This window comes from Ixodes scapularis, unplaced genomic scaffold, assembly GCF_016920785.2.
Source record: "Ixodes scapularis isolate PalLabHiFi unplaced genomic scaffold, ASM1692078v2 PGA_scaffold10__122_contigs__length_95168666, whole genome shotgun sequence".
Taxonomy (NCBI): Eukaryota; Metazoa; Arthropoda; class Arachnida; order Ixodida; family Ixodidae; genus Ixodes; species Ixodes scapularis.
Window position 1 is genome coordinate 45,195,125 of NW_024609836.1, and position 19,894 is coordinate 45,215,018.

At 45.4% G+C, this 19,894-nt stretch overlaps 1 protein-coding gene across 1 annotated transcript in view; it reads right to left on the minus strand.

Moving 5' to 3' along the window:
* Positions 1–3,388: 3,388 nt before the first annotated feature.
* Positions 3,389–19,894, minus strand: part of LOC8041568 (protein sprint) — a 51,102-nt gene continuing 34,596 nt past the window's right edge. Inside the window, exons 15-19 of the mRNA XM_029992584.4 lie at positions 12,971–13,025; positions 10,756–11,066; positions 8,608–8,749; positions 7,627–7,701; positions 3,389–5,099 (exon numbers count right to left, since the gene is read on the minus strand). Coding sequence (XP_029848444.3) covers positions 4,966–5,099; positions 7,627–7,701; positions 8,608–8,749; positions 10,756–11,066; positions 12,971–13,025 — 717 coding nt within the window. The 3' untranslated portion in view covers positions 3,389–4,965. The remainder of the gene's footprint in view (positions 5,100–7,626; positions 7,702–8,607; positions 8,750–10,755; positions 11,067–12,970; positions 13,026–19,894) is intronic.

Below are 19,894 nucleotides of genomic sequence, written 5' to 3' on the forward strand. Positions count from 1 at the left end.
GTCAAGGTTATTGGCGACTCCAGCAAAATCGAAGACACCTAGCGGCTAGAACGGAAAGACGGAAAGCTGCGGTGGCAGCAACAAGGTAAACGGGTTTAGAGTGATAAACTGGAAGATCCAAGCACGACTCGTGCCAAACCATGTATCGAAATACATCGCACATGCTTTACTGCAAACCTCAAAGATTCCCATGGCCAACGAGAGCACAAAAACGTTGCATTAAAATTTATCATGGTGATGTCCGAATCAGTCCGAGGTCCAAGCAACGCAGGGCCGATTCTCTCTCTTTTGTGGCAATATTCCTGTCGATCGCCAGCAAAAAGTGTAGCATTCCTCCCTATCTACACCCTACACCTACATGAGACCACGCAGTCAGTTTCGACCGGCTTCATATCACGGCTACCGCGTCTGAAGTCAACTCGCTCGCAAAACAAAAAAACGCATCCAACAAGCTCTGACCCAGCTAAGAATTGTCATGGAGCTCAGTAAGCCAGCCAATGCCTGAGCGATGCCATCTTGCAAGTGACATCAGGTATTAGCTTAGGTCACGCGACAAGTAGTCACATTTGCGTGCAATGGCGGCAGCCTGGGTGGGGGATCACTTCCGTGGGCGGACCGGAACCCTGATTTATTGCTCCAAGCCCCTCTTCCTCAAGAAGCTGCAGGTTCAGTCGCCAGCCCTCTCGAACGAATCAGATATACACAGCGCCTGATGGTCCGAAGAAGACGTGAAAGTAGGCTAAAGAGCATGCAATGAAAATTGCCAATACTCCATTCATCTTTTAGTTGAGACTGCAGCTAGGGCTACAAGCATGAGAACATGAGATCGTGGCTTTGAGACATTCTTCCGCAGAACAAGCACTCATGCTAAAAAGGCACATCTCAATGTCAGGAGTACGGGATAGCTAAAGGGCGAACGGAGTACTATGGCATTATCTCTGCAGCGTTCCCAAGCTGTCCACGCCGCTTGTGCAGGTTATGGCTTCGATTGAACTCTCCTTTGCACAAGAAAAAATGCAAACGAGATACGAGACAGTCATGGGCTCGTGCAGCAGTGCGGGGCTGCTGCAGTGTGGAAACTACGCTAGCCTAGACAACGTCGCAAAAAAAATAAAATAAAGGTTGATTCAGAGTATAAAGGTAAGAGTTTCCCTAACACAGAAGTTACAAGTTTGTCAATTTGATTTAATTACTAAATACGAGCTCACTCAAGTATGATGTTACTGTAATAAAGCTGTAGCCGAGTGCTTCATCACACTATTTTTGCAATCCTTCCAGGTCAGAGTCCCGTGAAAGCTTGCAGCATCCGAAAGTGTAGGAGTTATGATTCGGAGACGACTGGAAGTGTTCCGTTTCCGCTTTTACCACGTCAAGTTCAGAACGAGTGCCAAGATGAAATAGAGCCGAGTCATTCGAAGGTCGTCACTCGTAATGTCAGGAGCACATACCCTGTCGTAACGCAACGTTTGGGAGAGGTATCCATGGCTGGCATCCTCTCCCTTCACCAGCAGATTCAGCAGCACACTGTCTTCATTTTGCGGCTGCAAACCTGCATACACAGGCAGAGAAGCAACAGCCTGTCAGCCATCAGCTCACTTCGGACTATTTCATCGACAAAGCAATGAGGACTCGACACATGCCCATCGATTACGTTTCAAGAGAAAATTGTTTTCTTCATGTTTTTACGTTTAATATGCTTAATTTCAGCGCGAATTCCGAACATGTCTAAAAATGATTGGAAGGTAGCGTTAAAGAAAGCGGGCGAAATATTTTTTTTCCTTTTTAGTCCTGCAAGTAGGGGCTCCAACATCGCAGTTACGTTAGTGGGTAGTCATGTAGGACTTTTTAAATCTCTCGTGCTTTCTTTAAAGCTCAAAAACACTGAACACACAAAGGCTACGTTGATGTGTACACAACACAAAGGTCACAAACATGTTCGACAACTTTAATATTTTAGAGTTTGCACTAATATTTAATAAAAAAAAGTCTGCTAATGAAGTAGTCACTAAGGCACATCACAAAAAAATATCTCGACTTGCTCAATAGGACCTTGAACATTACTGCGTCCTTTCTTCCTTTTCCAGCGTAGCAAGCTCGCTCAAAGCGCTAGTTACCCTTGTTTTTTTCTCAAATGAATGCTAATTTTCTTTTTGCATTGGTACAACACACAAATGTCCAACATCTTTTATTTTTTTTTATTTTTCGCACGTGTTAGCTGAAACACGCTGTATATGCCCATGCTCTGGAACGGTAAGGAAGCAGTACAAGGGTCTGGTGGAACTTCCAAGCAGCAGCGGTGTTCTCATGAAGCTCACTTCACGCTGGCGCTCTCGCATCAAGCTTCACCGCTTTGCTCCACCCTCCCGTGGCAGGTTAGCTCTTGGAGTCAGAAGTCTGCTGGGAAGTGTCACTGATCTCTATTGTAGTAGGCTGGATCGCAGATCTGGAGCCCGTCGGTGTCGCCACGGGCGGCCATTGCTTGACACCAGGCAATGCACGCAAGTCTATGGGAGAAACGCACAAAAGTAAGAATATTGAAGCATGTACGCTGTGCTCGGAGGCGAGAATTTTATGGTGTGCTGCGGGCCTTATGTCGGTTGTTTGGAGATCAAATCGATATTTGTGAAGCGTTCGGCCACCGACCAAAGAAATCGAACGTACCGGAGCACTTACGGCTGAGCTGGCAAGCTTGCTCTCGCAGTGGAGTAAACAAAGGAACTTGCCGTCATTGAGACCGTCCTCGGGGAAGCCCAGAAGTTGATAAATGACAAAAAAGTTCCATCTCGACAGCAGCTTTCTGGGAGAGAGCGAATTCCGCGTAGCAAAGCCTTCAAGCTTGTAGTCTGCTAAACCCAACTCAACGAAACCGCCACCGACTCCGCGATAACTCTAGGTAGCTCTCGTCTCATTGAGCTGCACTACAGAGGAGTTACTCTCGACCGCAAAATATTTATTTATGAGATCTGCGAGGGCTATCAGTTTTAATGTTTTTACGCAAGCTATTTGACGGGCTTATCGAAAAGCATCCAAAAAGTTTCAGTGCCGACAACAGCTGAGAAACGAGGGAAAACGGCACTTTTTTTCATTCTTTCCATAGAGTCCCATGCATTGGCTGGTGTCAATCAATGGCCGCCGGTGGCGACACTCGGCCCCAGCTGCCAAGGCCGCGGTCCGCGATCCAGCCGACTACGATAGAGATCAGTGGGAAGTGTACTTGATGTCATTCGCTCACAATCAAAATGCTTCAAAAGGTGGACGCTTACTCAATGTGGACACATGCTCGGTATTGTACGTACTGTTCCCGATACGAAAACGTATATAGTTTCACTGTAGTACCACGACTTATGACAGATCACCAGGCTCTTGGGGTATGAAACGTGACAAAACGTTTTGAAACCCTGCAGATGGCTTTATTCATTTCTAGCGAAGGTACTGCACAATGGCACCTCCATAAGTGGTCTTTTCATATGGCAGTTATGGAATGTGCACTCGGCCCCCCTTATTCAAGACACCCAACCTTCGTTGTCTCCTCTTGGCATGCACGAGAATAGATTGTGTATACTTTCGCACGGTCAACCTCCTATTCTATAGTTATAGCTTGACAAAACTCCAAAAACCAAATTAACATAATTTATTCTTGCAGTGGAAATTATCCTGTTACGCTCCTATCCCACTAAAGTCGCAAAACTACTATACCAAAGATGATAATTTGGTCAGTGCATATTGCATGCACAGTTATTGTGCACCTAAAGAATCAAGTATGGCTTCATAAAAAAAAAATATATATATAACATCAGAGAACCAGAAAAAATCATGCAATTAAAATCGACATTAAACACAGAGTCTGCTGATCGGCTCTCAAGGTACACGAGTTGTCTTCCTTACCACTTTCCAAAACTGCAGAACAAAATGTGCCTGCGAAAGCAGTCAGAAATAAGGTTTGACTGTCATAGTATGCGCTACAGGTAATGTGACACAAAAGTGTTGCATATAAAACTGCTAGCAGCAGTTGCCATTGTCATGTAAAACACACGCCCTTGCCTGGCAGGGAATTCTGACGGGCTCAAACACCGAATTGGCTCGGCTTCTAAAAGCGCTTCACAGTGCAAGAATAGGCTTTGTTCAATGCATCACAGTAACTCTCACTACACCAAGCAAAGAGCAAAGAGTAATTTCTTCCGAAGAGTATTCACAGCACTTTGACCACGGTTACCACAAGGCCACTAAGAGGAAGCGAGGGAATATAAATCTCAGCCTTAAAAAGCCCCTCGTTCGTAAAACAAGCCACATAAATCCCTCCCACATCGCAGAACTATGTACAAGACATCAGCACAAACCGACTGTCACATCGATATGCCTACACGCACACACTCACAGACATGCACAACAGTAGTAATGGTCACAAAATCATCTGTGCAGGCACACACTATTTACAAGTCACCAGCACAGACAGACCGGCAGGAAAAATAAGGCGTGCGCCTGTCTACGGAACACAACCGGTAATACTCTGCTTTGTCACGTAATAAACCTCTAAAAAATAATCTTCCCAAGCCGTGTACAAAGACCTGCCAAAAAGCAGAGGGCTCCTCGAGATCCCGGAGATCCGACCGAATAAAGCGCTAAAAAAGATCGGGCGGAAATGGAGAAATCCCATTTGAGGATGCGACAAACTAATCCAGGCACCATGAAGCTAGGCCCATTCTCGCACTCGCGCCGCACAGAAGCGAAAGGGACCTGCACTGCCCACACCGACAAGAGAGCGAAAACTACAACCTCTAGACGAATCGACCGACCTGGTGATCGAAACGGGCCACGCTGTTGCCCGACCGTTTCGGGCAAACCCCTAATGTCAACGCTTCCCATTAACCCAGCGGCGAGCCTCCGACTGCAGCAGGCTCAAACGCGCAAATGTCCCGATTTCCCCGAGTCCGTCCCAAAAAGGGGTGCACAGCTGCACTTTGAAGTTCAAGCCGGCTTCTCTGCGAAGGGCCAGACGAACTTGATGTCGCAGCGCTTGTAAGCAAAGCGGCACTCGATGCCGCTCGTGAGCAGGTCGGCCTTGATTGTCTGTGGGCATTCATTGTCTCCCAGCTGCGTTTCTGTAACGGTTGCAGGTGGGAAAACTGACATTGGTACAAAGATATGCGGATGCCAAGAGTCAAACGAAGCAAACGTAAGAACTAGATACGCGAAAATACTTGAAACTCGATATACAAATTGAATAACCTTTAATACTCTGTTCAATTTGCAACTTACTGAAGAAGAGCCTTGAATGATCTTCTTCGGTAAGTGAAAGCCGGTGCAAGTTTAGAATACACTCAGCAACAGCTTTTTCCGGCATTTCAGAAGAGACAATGACTGGACGTGTGCAGCTTTGATCGGCACTAATGGTGCAAGAGTTGTCTTCATTGCCAGAGAAAAGTTGTCCACAAGTGCAGCGAGCCAAAGACGGATATTTTGAACAGTATTGCCATACAACTCAAGATATTCATTATCGCTAAATGATACTTTTCAAATTTTACACAAACCACAGTACATTAACCATAGCCACTCGCAGGTTTTCACGAAAGTGAAGCACTTTAGCGGTTGTTTTAGCCGAGATTATGACAGGAAGCACACAATACTACAATATACAACTTACAATACTGCAGTACTTCTGCACAAGCTTGCAGAGATAAAGCTACTACAAAGAGCAGAGCCCATATCATCGATGCGGCAGAAATCTCAGCATCAAATTGTGGTGTCATAAAGTGTCACGTCACATGGCGGTGTCATGTAATGTGCAGCTAGTTACACCCCACCTCAACAGCCAACTTTATTAGATCCAATACTATTGTTATCAAGTTGTGTTGACATGCCCTGCCAAAGCGTGTCCACGGAGCAGTCTTGGGTAAGTTACTTTTAAAAAGTAGTTTTTTGCAGTTACTTTCAGAAGAAAGTAGTCAAGTTAATGTTACAGTTACCGCAACAAAGAGTAACTCGTTACAGTTACTTTTCTATAACACAAAAAGAAAAACTAGAAAATGCCCCTCACAAAGTCTTATTGCATAAAATAAAGAGTGCGCTTTTTACTTCATATTGTAACTTAGCAGTAGTTGCATAGTTGCTTCTCGAAATTTGTGCCAGAAAGTTTCTCTCGTTTGATGGCGAACACGTCCCTGCCCTTGCTGAACAGGCGCTCAACTGGCGCGCTGGAAGGAATTGCAAGGGGGCAAACGCGGACCCAATACAAATGTCTTCTCTTTGGTAGCACTAGCACATTGCTGGCTCGTTGACGGTTGCGCTGGGCTCAAGGGTCCCTGAACATAATTCAGTTCGTACCCGGCAAGCCAGAAACAAACCCTGTGCAAACAGCGGTAAATTCTGCCTTGACTGTTGACACCACGCCGGAGTAGTGGCGCTAATCAAAATACGAAACATGCACAGTGCCCTTTGCGTGTATTGAAGATTCATGTTTGATTCACCCGACTAAAAAGTGTTTGCACAGAAAAAAGAAAAACCGCAACATAGATAGTGCTTCAAGATACTAGATGTAACTGTCCGTCACAAAGTACATGAGCGTGCGTAAAGATAACTATAGTCTGTGACAAGTCAAGAACGAAGTGGAAGCTCCTCCCACCTCTCTCCACTTTAGCAGAGCGAACGCTGGAGAGGAGGCGACCTCTCCACCATTCGCCCCGCTGAAACGGAAAGGAATGGGAGGAGCTTCCACTTCGTTCTTCACCTGTCACCAACTTTAGTCTTTTTTTTTTTAATCAAATCTACACGTTGCTATATTCGGGTCGTGACTCGTGTGAAAGAACGTATTCACAAGTTTATGCAAGGCCAACCTGACACTTGAAATGTCAGAACAGACAATTTGGAATGTGCAAGGAATAGCTAGATTGTACTCGTTCAATGATACAGTGATGTCTCGTTAATACAAACACCCCCGCTCCCATAAAACATCATCCATAATGTGAGCGGTCCACAATAACGAGACAAAAATCGCATGTATTTTCCCACTTCGTCCCCAAAAGTGATGTCCATATAGAGGGGTATCCATATATTAACGGGTCCATATTAACGAGACATGACTGTATATTATTCATAAAAAAACTGGAAAGTAACGACAAAAGTAACGTCGTTACTTCCTCAGAAAAAGTAAAAGAACTACAGTTACAAGTTACATTTTTAAGAAGTAACTCGTTACAGTTGTAAGTTGCCAAAAAAGTAACAAAGTTACAGTAATGCGTTACTAGTAATGCGTTACTACCCAAGACTGGCACGGAGGGACAAATTTATGGGTGAAGGGGCTTCCATTATAAAGCATTCCATGTTTTAAAATTTGGGAATAGTAGTTTGCTTGTTCGCATAGAACAAACTATGGCCAGGTTTACTTTTCTTTTTATGAATGCAATGTTCTTTAGTCAATTCTCACTTTGTGTGGTTTCTGGGATACCTACCACTGCTTTGCACATATTGCTGTATGTTTCTGCGGTGAAAACATTGTTCAAGCTATATCTTAAAATTCACGAGCTGGTGCACTCCGTCATCTCTTCCTGAAGTCACAAGTTCTGAGAGTGTGATGCCAGTGCTTCACCATTAACTTGCAATTCTCTCAGAATAGTGACACCTGAAGCTCACCTTCACCCTTGACTAGCTTGAAGAGTCCGTAATCCTCGGGGTTTGTGACCTTGAACTTGTGAGCAATCATCTTGCCTAGAAAACAAACAATAAAAACAATAATAATAAAAAAAAAAAAAAAAAAAAAACAGAAGAAACATTATTCAAGCATCTGCAAGGCCTACTAACATTAGTGCTAAAAGCTTCCATCAGCGAGCTTGGCTGCAGTACTCGACTTGTCAACAGAACAGCCGACTTCGAAAGTCCTACAAAAATCACTAAATTTTGAAGATTAAGCTTTTTTTTTTTTTTTTTTTATTGTGTAGGTGCCATAGAGCTTCTATTAAACTAGAATTTCTTAGGACGAGAAAATGCCTAAGGAAGTAAAGATTAGCAATAAACCTATTGCTGCGAATAAAGAAATAAAAAGAAAATGCATCTTGTAAGTGGGCCATCCGTTTTGGTCATTTCAATATTGCCCCAATGAAAAACTTTTGTTTCGACAAACAAGCCAAAAAGCGGTATATATTCACCGGAAAATAATTTGAATTTTAGTACATTACAAGTGTACAAAAGTCTTCTGGAGTAATTTATATTCAGTGATTTTAATACAGTTGATTTACTTAGAATAGGCCACTACTATAACCAGTTACAACTACATGTTCACACAACTAAACTGGAAGGTCTGAGTAGTCACGGTAAAAACACTGGGCACGTTTCCTATCACATTTCAAACACTGTACAAAAGAGACACCACAAACATAAACACGACACAAACAAGACCACCGACACAGCTCGACCGGGGCAACTTCGAAATTAGTTAGAGTTACATACTCTTACAACTGCAGCGGAAGGTTTGAGAAGATACGGTAGGAACACCGGGCACATGTCTTACCACATTTGGATGACTATAGGAAAGAGACACCACAAGCACAGACATGGCATGAACAAGATCACCAAGTCAAGCTCCACTGGGGGCGATTTTGAAGAGAGGCGACTCACAGACTTCCTTGGTGGTCATGTTTGGCATCACCGGCAAGGTCTTCGAAAGAATGCTCCCGCTCAGCTCGTCGGGAATCACAATCTGCATGAAGCCCTGCAAGTCGGCGACCCGCGGGTAACGCAGCTCCACCGGAGCTTGCTCCTGGAATGAAGCAATGCGGAATTCCCAACAGTCATTAGGAGCAAACAATTCGGATATGACAGAGGCTTTCATTCACTTGCATCTGGTGGCTACACTGTCGAGCTCTACTGCAAATTATTGCAAATATCAAGATGCAAATATATGAGTTGAACACGAAAAGCTCGAGGTACACCTAAGCATGTCTTATGAGTTGTGAATGCGAAAGAATGCAAGCCGCTCGTGTGCTCCCTTTATCGTCTGCTGCATACTAGCGTGCGTGCGCTTCGGGATCTTGGAGGCCATGGCGTAGCGACCAATGGGAGCCCTGTCGACGCGTGCTAGCCAATGGAACCGAAGGCGATTGCGGAAACTAGGAGCCGTTTTCGTGCTTGAAATTGATGACTTCAGCTCGCTCCATGAGACAGTTAATGATTTCGCATTAATAATGCAAAAGAAAGGTTGCCCCTTTGTCTTACTGGCGTGGCAAAGGCAGTGGTAATGCAGAATGTGATCTGCTAGGGTGGAGAAACTGTTTCAACATGTGGAGACTGGATGGTACAAAACGGCCATGTGCTTAGCAACGTAAGCGCGCAAACGTTCCGTGGATGTCTCAATTGTGGGTGTCATCTTCATCGGTTGCAGTGTAAATGCAACTATGTCACAGCCTGTTGGAGAGTTAGACGCAGTAGGCGGAGTGTGCTGAAAACAGAACATGCAGCACCGAGCAGAGCCCTGGCACCGGCTCACAGCAAAAGAGAACCAATCACACGAATTATACCTCCACTTGTTGCGGCAAAGTGGGCATCAGCTTTCTTTTTCCTTCTTTTCTGCACCTCTTTCTCTCGCATTCTTTCTCTGGGAAAACCCGGAGCGTGCTCGTTTCACGAAGCGGGGCACCGCTGTATGTGTGAATGCTCTACGTTTTTTTCCATGCCGGGAGTTACACGGAAGCACTCGAGGAGAAGGTTAGGCTGGCAATGGCGTCCGCAATCGCCCTGTCGACTTCTGTTGCTAGCACCTAACCGGATATGTTTAGGTGCCAGCGATTTAACACATTCCGCATTAAAAAGTGACAGCAAATCGCATGTACGTCAAATAATAAAACATATTTTATTTGTATTCCAAATTTTAAATAGTTGCACACCCTGCTTGTCTCTCTTCTAACAATCTTTAACAGTCCCGAGGCACCCTTAGCCTACTCGACTGATGGCCGACAAGCCCCTTCTGACCTCAACACTGACGCAGTCAAGCTGTTGAGGAGCCTACAAGACTTGCAAACTATAAAGAACACACCGGGGAGTGTTTGGCCTACAGTTAAGGCCCGTTCACACTCTTGCGACCGAGTACGACTGAGAGAGACGAGATCTCTTACAACTTCTTAAATGTTTCTAGAATGAGGGAACACACTGACATTGTGGCGCCATCTATGCGGTGACCCTAGAACTGCATTTCACAAAAGCGAAGGTTTTGCGGGATTTCCGAGGTCAAATGTGCGTAATACCCATAGAAAGGCTCGTTTATAACATTGACAAAAGTTTTTCGAGCCAAAAAAGAAAGAATATTGCGCGAGAAATAAAAAAAAATATGCCGGACCGCCGAGTTTACACTGCTTCCCAATAGATGGCGCCAGTGTGTTCTCTGGTTTAAGAAGTTTTAAGGAACCCAGGTTTAAGAGGTCACAAGCAGTCGCAAGAGTGTGAACGGGCCTTTATGCATCGATGAGTGGAAATAGAGCATAATCTGGGAAAACACTTCACTCAGATACAGTTGAGGACATAGCACAAATGGTCTTTTAGTTTTGTAAAACAGCCAGCATCAATAAAAAAAACAAAAGTTTTGTTGCTCGATTTGGCTAACAGTTGACTGCTTCAGGGACCCCAGCAAGGCCTTCAGGGAACCCAACAAGGCCTTCAGGGACCCCATCAAGGCCCTGGGGGACTACAAAGGGTCTGCGGACCCGACCCCCCCCCCCCCCCCCCCCCCCCCATTGAAAGCCCAAGGTCTAAGTACAAGGTCAGCCCTCCTACCTTGGTCCATTTGCAGTCCCCGACGCGGACCGCAGGGGCACTCGAAGCGGCCGAGCTCCCGCCGCTGCTTGCAGACGTCGTGGAGCTGGTGAGCGACGGTGGAGCCGGGGTGTTCTGCGAGGACACGGGAGACGAAGCGCCGCCCCCGAGGTTTTTGAGTACGTGCACGGCGCTGCTGAGCGTGGTGAGGTAGTAGCCCCCCTCGCCCGTAAGGAGGGAGGGGTGAAGGAGCCCCCACATGTAGTCCGCCTCCACCTCGGCAGACACCATGCCGCACTGGACCAGCACGTGTAGGAAGATGGGCAGGAAGTCTGTGGTGACAAGGAGGGGGGACTCTTGGAACTCGAGGAGAAGCGTGTCGGTCAAGGGGTACGAGCTAAAGTCGCCGGGCAAGCTACACCCCGCACTAACGACGTAATGTCACTTCTGCCGACAACACTGTCCCCGATCGAAAGTCGTAAACAAAAGTACAACTGAAAATAAACGCTTAATGAAGTGAACTTGTGCCTAGTAACTAAATCGGAAGGTGTCAAGCATCACGCGTCTTTGATGGACCTGAATCAGCGCTTTAAGGCCTGTTCACACGCTTGCATTTGGCTACAACCTACCGAGACAAGACCAACTTTTAAGCCTTTTGTGATGGCTTACAACCGGTTGCATTGCTGCACATCCAGCCATCAGCCATCCTAGGAGGCTGAGAAACCTGTCTTGTCTTAGGCGGTCGGAGTCAAATGCAAATCTGTGAACAGGCTTTTATGCATGTGGCACGTTCGGGAATGTTCCGAAACAGAACGCTTGACGACAGCCGAGTGTGGGCTGGAAATTTCGAGTGGAGTACAGTATAATAAGGTAAAGATCCGGGCCCAGCAGGGTTCGAACTCAATTCCTCCGCGTGGAAGCGGCGCGCGTTGCAGACTCCACCGCGCGTGCTGCAATATGGCTGAAGCAAGTGTTACCTCAGCGACACCGTGCATCCTCAAATTGGGTTCCCAGACACCCTGGGGTGTTTTCAGACACCCTAATGTGTTCTCAGAACACACTCAGGGGTTCCCACAGTTTCCAAATTGTCTTGATCATTTCTAGCCCTAAGTGAAATGTAGATCTCGGCCTTCCAGTGAAGCATTGAAATAATTTAATGCAACATTGCTAAGAGCAGCAGGGGTTGCCCAGCTAACAATAAAGAGATTTGCATTCCTTGAGGGTGAAATGAACCCGCGAGCCACACTGTTGCATAGCATCAGTGTTGCCCGCTGCCAACGTGTCCAATAAAACATTGAATACAGCTTTCCGTACCCTTACTTGATCAAATGGCTGGCAACAGAGCAACACAATATAGCCAAGACTGTACCTAAACTCCAATAATCCCCTTTCAGAACCACACAGCTTTTGCCAACGGCATTCGTTTCAACAAAACGGTGGCACCAACTAGCCACTGCCGCGTAAATGGATGTTGGCGATTCAAACAGATGATAGTTGCAATGTACTGGCAGCATTCAACGATGGGGTAAGAAGAGTGCAAATACTCCAAGAGTCTTTTGACTGACTCCAGTACAAGCAGCAGTGGCAACACAAGCTGTCTTGTCATAACTGTGCTCCGTTTTGCCTCAAGTACGGTCGCAGCAAGCATGTTGGATAAGTCCTAGATCCTTGTTAGAAAAAAAAATCTGTGATTTCAATGTAAATTAAATTAAATTCCAAGCTTCTTTTTCTTGCATATCTTTTACCCCAGAAACAACCCGCCTTTCTGCATTTGCACCATCAAAAAAGGCCTTCACCGAACTATGTATATTGCGGCATCCGTGGCAATGTTGGCAACGCAAGCCACACGAAGGAACGGGGTTTGAACCCAGCTCGGCTAAGACCTTTCTAATGTTAATCGGTACACTTCTGAAAATTTCCAGCTTGCTCTCCACCGTTATCGAGCGCTCACGTTTGAGACGCTCTTGAACATACCATGCGTGTAAAAGCAGCCAAAATGTGTCGCTTCAAATCGGTCGCCCTTCAGTTGCCGACGTAGGACGCTCGCTACCTTCCATTTTAGTTTGCAGGCACAAGGTCGACTCATTGAACGTTTTACACTCATCTACTATTTTCTAAGAATTACCATATTACCTGATGAATGCACCAAACGTGAATGTGATGGGCGACGTAGGGGCACATCAGTCTGCCCCTGGACTCTAAAAGCCCCGTAAGGGCAACGAGAGACCAAGCTTACCGTCCGCTCCCAATGAGAAGTACTCCTTCTCCTGTGTCTTCTTGTCCTTTTGAACCTGAGGAAAGAGCGTACACGTGAGAGGTGTATAACGTGCAAATGTTAAAGCCACATACTTTGAAGTGCACGTCCGTAGCAGTCAGAAATACACAGAAAGAACAAGCAAACAAGCACAAAAAATGACAAGGGCTCTGCAGGCTTAAGTAACAACAAGGTAACTGAGAGCACAACTAGAGTAGTAATGTAACCATAGAATAGGGAGCTGGGGCAGCTTAAGGGGAGATGCAAGTCGAAAGACGAATATATTTTGCAAACATTTTTTATTTTGGGTTTTATGGTGTTATTATTTCTGAATTTTTATATTTGATGTATAAAAATAACTAGTGCCGGTCATGATTACGAAATTAGTCGAATACGCATTTGAAGACCTCCAGGCAACCCAGAACGGCGTGAATTTGAGCCATTTTTCTGTGTGGCTCTTCAAGTTGCAAAGTCGCCCGCCATTACAATAACGTTGACAAGTAGGCCTAGCCATCCCCTCTCCATGGCAGTCTTCTATAGCTTCAGTTTCTGACGCAAATTTATTAACAAAATCTCATTTGTTGCACCGCGAAAGAGTGTAGCGGCCCATCTGTGGTAAAAATCAAATGCGTTTTTCTTTTTATGTAGTCTTAGGGCATCTTTGCAGTTTGTGCACAAGCATTTCTGTTCTTGATATTGTCCTATCACAACCAAATTTGGTATGCATTACTTTCGAGTATGTAGAATGCAACTATTCATGTTTAATACTTTTTTTTTTTTTTTTTTTTTTTTTTTTTTTTTTTTTTTTTTTACATTTATGAAAAATTTAGGAAACGTTTGTTAGACCCTTAAATTATATTTTTGCTGTTTTTATTTATATTAAAATGAAAAGAGTCGCACATATCTTGATTGTTTACTGCCCTCAGTGGTTTAGAAGGAGCTAATTAGTTTATTTAACTAGGCTTTTTTAAGTGTGCTGCCATGCCTCACATGTACACAAGCACACACTTTTTTCTGCATGTACATTGCATCGAGAGCCTAAAAGAGCAAGCTAGGTATATCAATTCTAACACCAGATTTATAAAGAGAAGATTAAGCAACATAAACTGTAAAAATTTAATTTCAATATTGTAAATAATATTAAGGCCTTAAAATTAAAATTTTTTGAAAAAGTCATGTTTTTGAAAAATAGTCTTATCAGCTTGTATAACTCCCGAAGAATGATGTCGAAAAGTTTTATTCCTGTAGATCCAGTATTTACTCCGAAATAAATTATTTCTGATGTACAGGCGGCCGAGCGGCTCCATAAAAACACGCGCGGTCACAGCAATTTGCCATTCTCAAAGTGCGCTCGCTCCGCGTTCATTAGGTCTAGCACAGACAGGCACCCCTCATTAGAAAAAGTGCTTAGCCCTCCTTCTTTTGGTATAGAGCTCCTTGCGAGACGTAGTGAGCACCAAACGTGAAACCGCATAGAAAACAACACCGCACGCTCTCTTATTGGCCACACTGGTGAATAAGGAACTCCGATTCGCTTAAACCTGCCACGTGACCCAATACTCCATGCAGCGTGGAGTGTATATGCCAGTCTCCTGCATCAACGCCTTGCCTGCATTCATACCACCCCCCGACAAGGAGCCAATTCATTTCGCTTGTTCCACTGGGATGGAGTCCTGGTGCCACTTGAACCGAAGCAAGGCTCTCAAGGAAGCGAGAGAATCACCAGCATCTCGGCCACATAAGCCAGCTTTTCCAAGGAGATAGCGAAGGAGCTAGTGCCCTTGTACAACCGCCTGCCACGGAATGATTTTCTTGAAAGGTGTTCCCAGATGAAAACCCAGAACGGGAATGATTCTTTAAACGCCTTGCTTTGGAAGAGGTGCCCAAAGGTCGCTTATCTAAGTACTGTCGAGTGTGCTGCGACTCTTGCAGCCTTCAACCTGGGTCCTCTAGGCTTTGACAAAGTTATTTTGGAGATGGGCATTGAGCAAGGGAGCCACCAGACATCACAGGCCGTGAAGGTCACTCGGACGAAGGTTGCAAAGGCCCAGGTAAAGGCGCCGAAACATTGCGCAAAAGACAAAAGATGGAAGCTGTGGCCAAAGCACAGAAGGACAATGCAGAGGAGAGACTGCCGTACGCTCCTGGAGCATTTTAGGTCAAGTGGCAAGTGCCATCGAAAGAGGAACACAATATAGATTTTAAAACGCGTTTTCCTCAGCTTCATGTTTTGACCATTTTTTCATTGCTCGAAAACTATCATTCAATGACTTAAGTACCTTCATAACTGCTGTGCGGTTTTTCTGGAGTGAAATTTACTGGAGAACTCGACTATGTGCTTACTTTTTCAAGATTGCTATTTCTTTAGCAAGAAAATGTCAACTTTTGTAACAGTAGAAATGTGAATGAAATTAACCCCTTTTTGGAAGTTTACTTTAACGCTAAATATGGCGCTTAAAATTATTTGAAACCCACTACCGATTAGTCTAGTCACTCGTCCTTATATCCAAGGAAACAAATTGTGACATTTTGGTACTGTTTTGTAACAATAGTTTTTTCATGACTGCCTGGAGCTGAGCCGGTTGGTATGACATGATTCTGAAGGTTTCCAGCTGAACGTAGAAGAAAAAACCAAGGAGTGGAGAAAAAGAGACATACACTGCTGGACTATCAACCATTTACTGAAATTCTTCCTTTTCCTTTTCATCTACCCTCATGAATTAAACTATTTATTTACTGGAATTTTTTTTCTTTTTTCTTTTTCATCTACCCTCATGAAGTAATGTAGAGAGTTGAGCTAGCTGAACTCTCTACATGAATGAATTAAACGAATGAGATCCCTGAGGTAACTTCTTCTTCTGTATGACATTTGGTGGCTAGCGTTCACATCTTCCTGACTTGGTTCCCCACTTGGGGCGCTCCCAGAAGATACAGTTTTTCTTTCGAAAATAGCGTTATGGAGGCGGCACTCACGCAGTCATCCCCGTGCGCCTCAATAGCCAGAGATTCCAGGATTTCCCTTGCGAGCTGGTTTCTGTGCTTTCCGACGATGGTGATGTTTTCGAAATCAGGAGCGCATTGGCATACTCGGCAATGCGCCGGAAGATGGCCACCTGACATTAGTGCGCCAACGGAAGCTGCATGCTCCCTGGTGCGGTCGTTAATACACCGCCCAATTTGTCCAATGTAGCTTTTGCCACATGACAGCGGAATGCGGTACACAACTCCTTTTTCGCACGGGGCGTACGTTGTTCGGTGCGCGATGCCACAGGTAGACCTCGGATTTTGATCATTCTTAGAATTTACCTTACGGCACATAGCATAAGCCTTGTTGGGGGCTGAGCATACGACCTGTACGCCATGTCGGCCGGCTATCTTTTTTAGGCGATGCGTTATCCCGTGGATGTATGGCATCACCACAAGAGGTTTGGGGGGCTTCTTTTTCGTTGGTTGTGCATTGGTTTCCTGTTTTTGCCGCACTTTCTTGCAGAGGGTCTCGCATACCGGTATTAGGAGTGTACTTGCGTAACCAGAGTCCTGAAGCCTACAGAGCTGTTTTTGAAAGCTACGGCCGACTCTATGGGGGCAAGATTTTTGTAATGCCGAGGCGAGAGCTTTGGTTGCCAACCCTCGTTTTACAGTTCTTGAGTGTTCGGAGTTGCTTGGAAGGAATCCTTTACATGAGCGGGCTTCATACATCCAGCACACGTGGGTATTTCTGAACTCCAAGGAGAGATCCAGAAACCGTATGGACTGGTTTACCGGAAGTTCCTGGGTGAAAGATAGTCCTGGACAGCTGTGTTTAAAGGTGCGTAAAACAGCATCTAAGCACCCGTTGTTGGGCTCGTCTGCTTCGGAATTACACAGTATGAGAAAGTCATCCACATACCCGAAAATGACCTGGATGCGTTGATCTTTTAAGATTTTCTTGGATATTCTTACCGCATGCTGCAAGGTACAAATCGCACAAGTATGGGGCTACTCGGGATCCTATGCATACTCCACTTTTCTGTACATAGCGTTGCTCCTGGTGTGATATCACAGTCGCTGTAAGGTAGCTTTCTAGAAGCTCCAAGAAGCTATCGAGGCTCATACCAGCTGCATTCTGGAAGCATTGAAGGCCCTGCTCCTCGATGGTTGTTCGGAGGATCATCAGGAGAGCGGCATGGGGAATCGAATAATACATGTCCGTGATATCTAAGGAGAACCCCGATACTATTTCACATCCTTTTTCCTGAAGAAAGGAAATCACTCGATCCGAGTTTGGTATTCTGAAGGGGTCGTTTACTTTAACTTGTGCTAGAATCTTCGCCAAGACCTGTGACACATTACTTTGCCACGTGTGTCTCTCTGATACTATGGCACGAAAAGGAACATTGTTTTTGTGTGTTTTTGCCGAGAAAAAGACACACAATTCGCCTTGTTGCGATTCTCTGATTTTGGTGATGAGGCTTCTGCATTGCTCCTTTTCAAGTAATTTGAGGATGGCTTTTTTTGCTGATAGAGTTTGTTTTGGATCTTCTTTTTTGAAGTTCTTCGTTATGGCTTGTTGGGCTTTTTCTCCATACGACCCCGCATCCAGGACTACAAAACCTCCTTCTTTGTCGGAGAGGCATAGCCTTAGGTCTTTGCGGCGTAGTTCCTGCACCGTTGAGGCAAATGTCATATTTGTAGTGTCCTGGTTGCGTAAGCTGGCCAGGCATTCAAGTCCCTCATTGATGATTTGCGATGATGTTTCCTGAGGTGCTTTGGACACGATTTCCCTTACCATTAGGACCTTATCGATGGCGTCTTGCCTTGGTGGGAGGCAGAACTTAGGCCCTTGTTCGAGCACGCGTCGGGCTGGTGCCGAAAGGGATACGTCCCCGATGATCTGGAGCGGCGAGCTTTTTGGTGCCGTCGTAACTTTTCGTGCTAGATGTTGTTACCATGTTGGGAGGAAACACATTTTCCAAAGGTACTCCGTGGTGTATCTTGTCACTGTCATGTGGATTGAAAAAGCGTTGGGGCTGAAAGATTTCACCCTGAGAAAATCTGTGAGAATGCGTACTTGGCGCCATGCCTCTGATTTCAGAATCTTCGAAACTCGTTGGGCATGCCCCTGTGATGGCTCAATGAAGCCGAAGAAATGCCGTACCTCGTCAAGAAGTATCTTCTTTCTGATGCTGCGGGCGAGCAACCTTGCCCGGCAGATGTTGGTTGCAATGAGATGACAAAGACCTTGTGGGTCAAGGAGGTGAAAATAAAGAGAAGATGTGCTCAGAGAACTAGAAAGATAATTCATGACTGCCTGGAGCTGAGCCGGTTGGTATGACATGATTCTGAAGGTTTCCAGCTGAACGTAGAAGTAAAAACCAAGGAGTGGAAAAAAAGAGACATACACTGCTGGACTATCAACCATTTACTGAAATTCTTCCTTTTCCTTTTCATCTACCCTCATGAATTAAACTATTTATTTACTGGAATTTTTTTTTTTTTTTCTTTTTCATTTACCCTCATGAATTAAACGAATGAGATCCCTGGGGTGACTTCTTTTTCTGTATGACATTTGGTTCCAGAATGCAGCTGGTATGCTTCCAGAATGCAGCTGGTATGAGCCTCGATAGCTTCTTGGAGCTTCTAGAAAGCTACCTCACAGCGACTGTGATATCACACCAGGAGCAACGCTATGTACAGAAAAGTGGAGTATGCATAGGATCCCGAGTAGCCCCATACTTGTGCGATTTGTACCTTGCAGCATGCGGTAAGAATATCCAAGAAAATCTAAAAGATCAACGCATCGAGGTCATTTTCCGGTACGTGGATGACTTTCTCATACTGTGTAATTCCGAAGCAGACGAGCCCAACAACGGGTGCTTAGATGCTGTTTTACGCACCTTTAAACACAGCAGTCCAGGACTATCTTTCACCCAGGAACTTCCGGTAAACCAGTCCATACGGTTTCTGGATCTCTCCTTGGAGTTCAGAAATACCCACGTGTGCTGGATGTATGAAGCCCGCTCATGTAAAGGATTCCTTCCAAGCAACTCCGAACACTCAAGAACTGTAAAACGAGGGTTGGCAACCAAAGCTCTCGCCTCGGCATTACAAAAATCTTGCCCCCATAGAGTCGGCCGTAGCTTTCAAAAAACAGCTCTGTAGGCTTCAGGACTCTGGTTACGCAAGTACACTCCTAATACCGGTATGCGAGACCCTCTGCAAGAAAGTGCGGCAAAAACAGGAAATCAATGCACAACCAACGAAAAAGGAGCCCCCCAAACCTCTTGTGGTGATGCCATACATCCACGGGATAACGCATCGCCTAAAAAAGATAGCCGGCCGACATGGCGTACAGGTCGTATGCTCAGCCCCCAACAAGGCTTATGCTATGTGCCGTAAGGTAAATTCTAAGAATGATCAAAATCCGAGGTCTACCTGTGGCATCGCGCACCGAACAACGTACGCCCCGTGCGAAAAAGGAGTTGTGTACCGTATTCCGCTGTCATGTGGCAAAAGCTACATTGGACAAATTGGGCGGTGTATTAACGACCGCACCAGGGAGCATGCAGCTTCCGTTGGCGCACTAATGTCAGGTGGCCATCTTCCGGCGCATTGCCGAGTATGCCAATGCGCTCCTGATTTCGAAAACATCACCATCGTCGGAAAGCACAGAAACCAGCTCGCAAGGGAAATCCTGGAATCTCTGGCTATTGAGGCGCACGGGGATGACTGCGTGAGTGCCGCCTCCATAACGCTATTTTCGAAAGAAAAACTGCATCTTCTGGGAGCGCCCCAAGTGGGGAACCAAGTCAGGAAGATGTGAACGCTAGCCACCAAATGTCATACAGAAGAAGAAGTTACCCCAGGGATCTCATTCGTTTAATTCATGAGGGTAAATGAAAAAGAAAAAAGAAAAAAAAATATTCC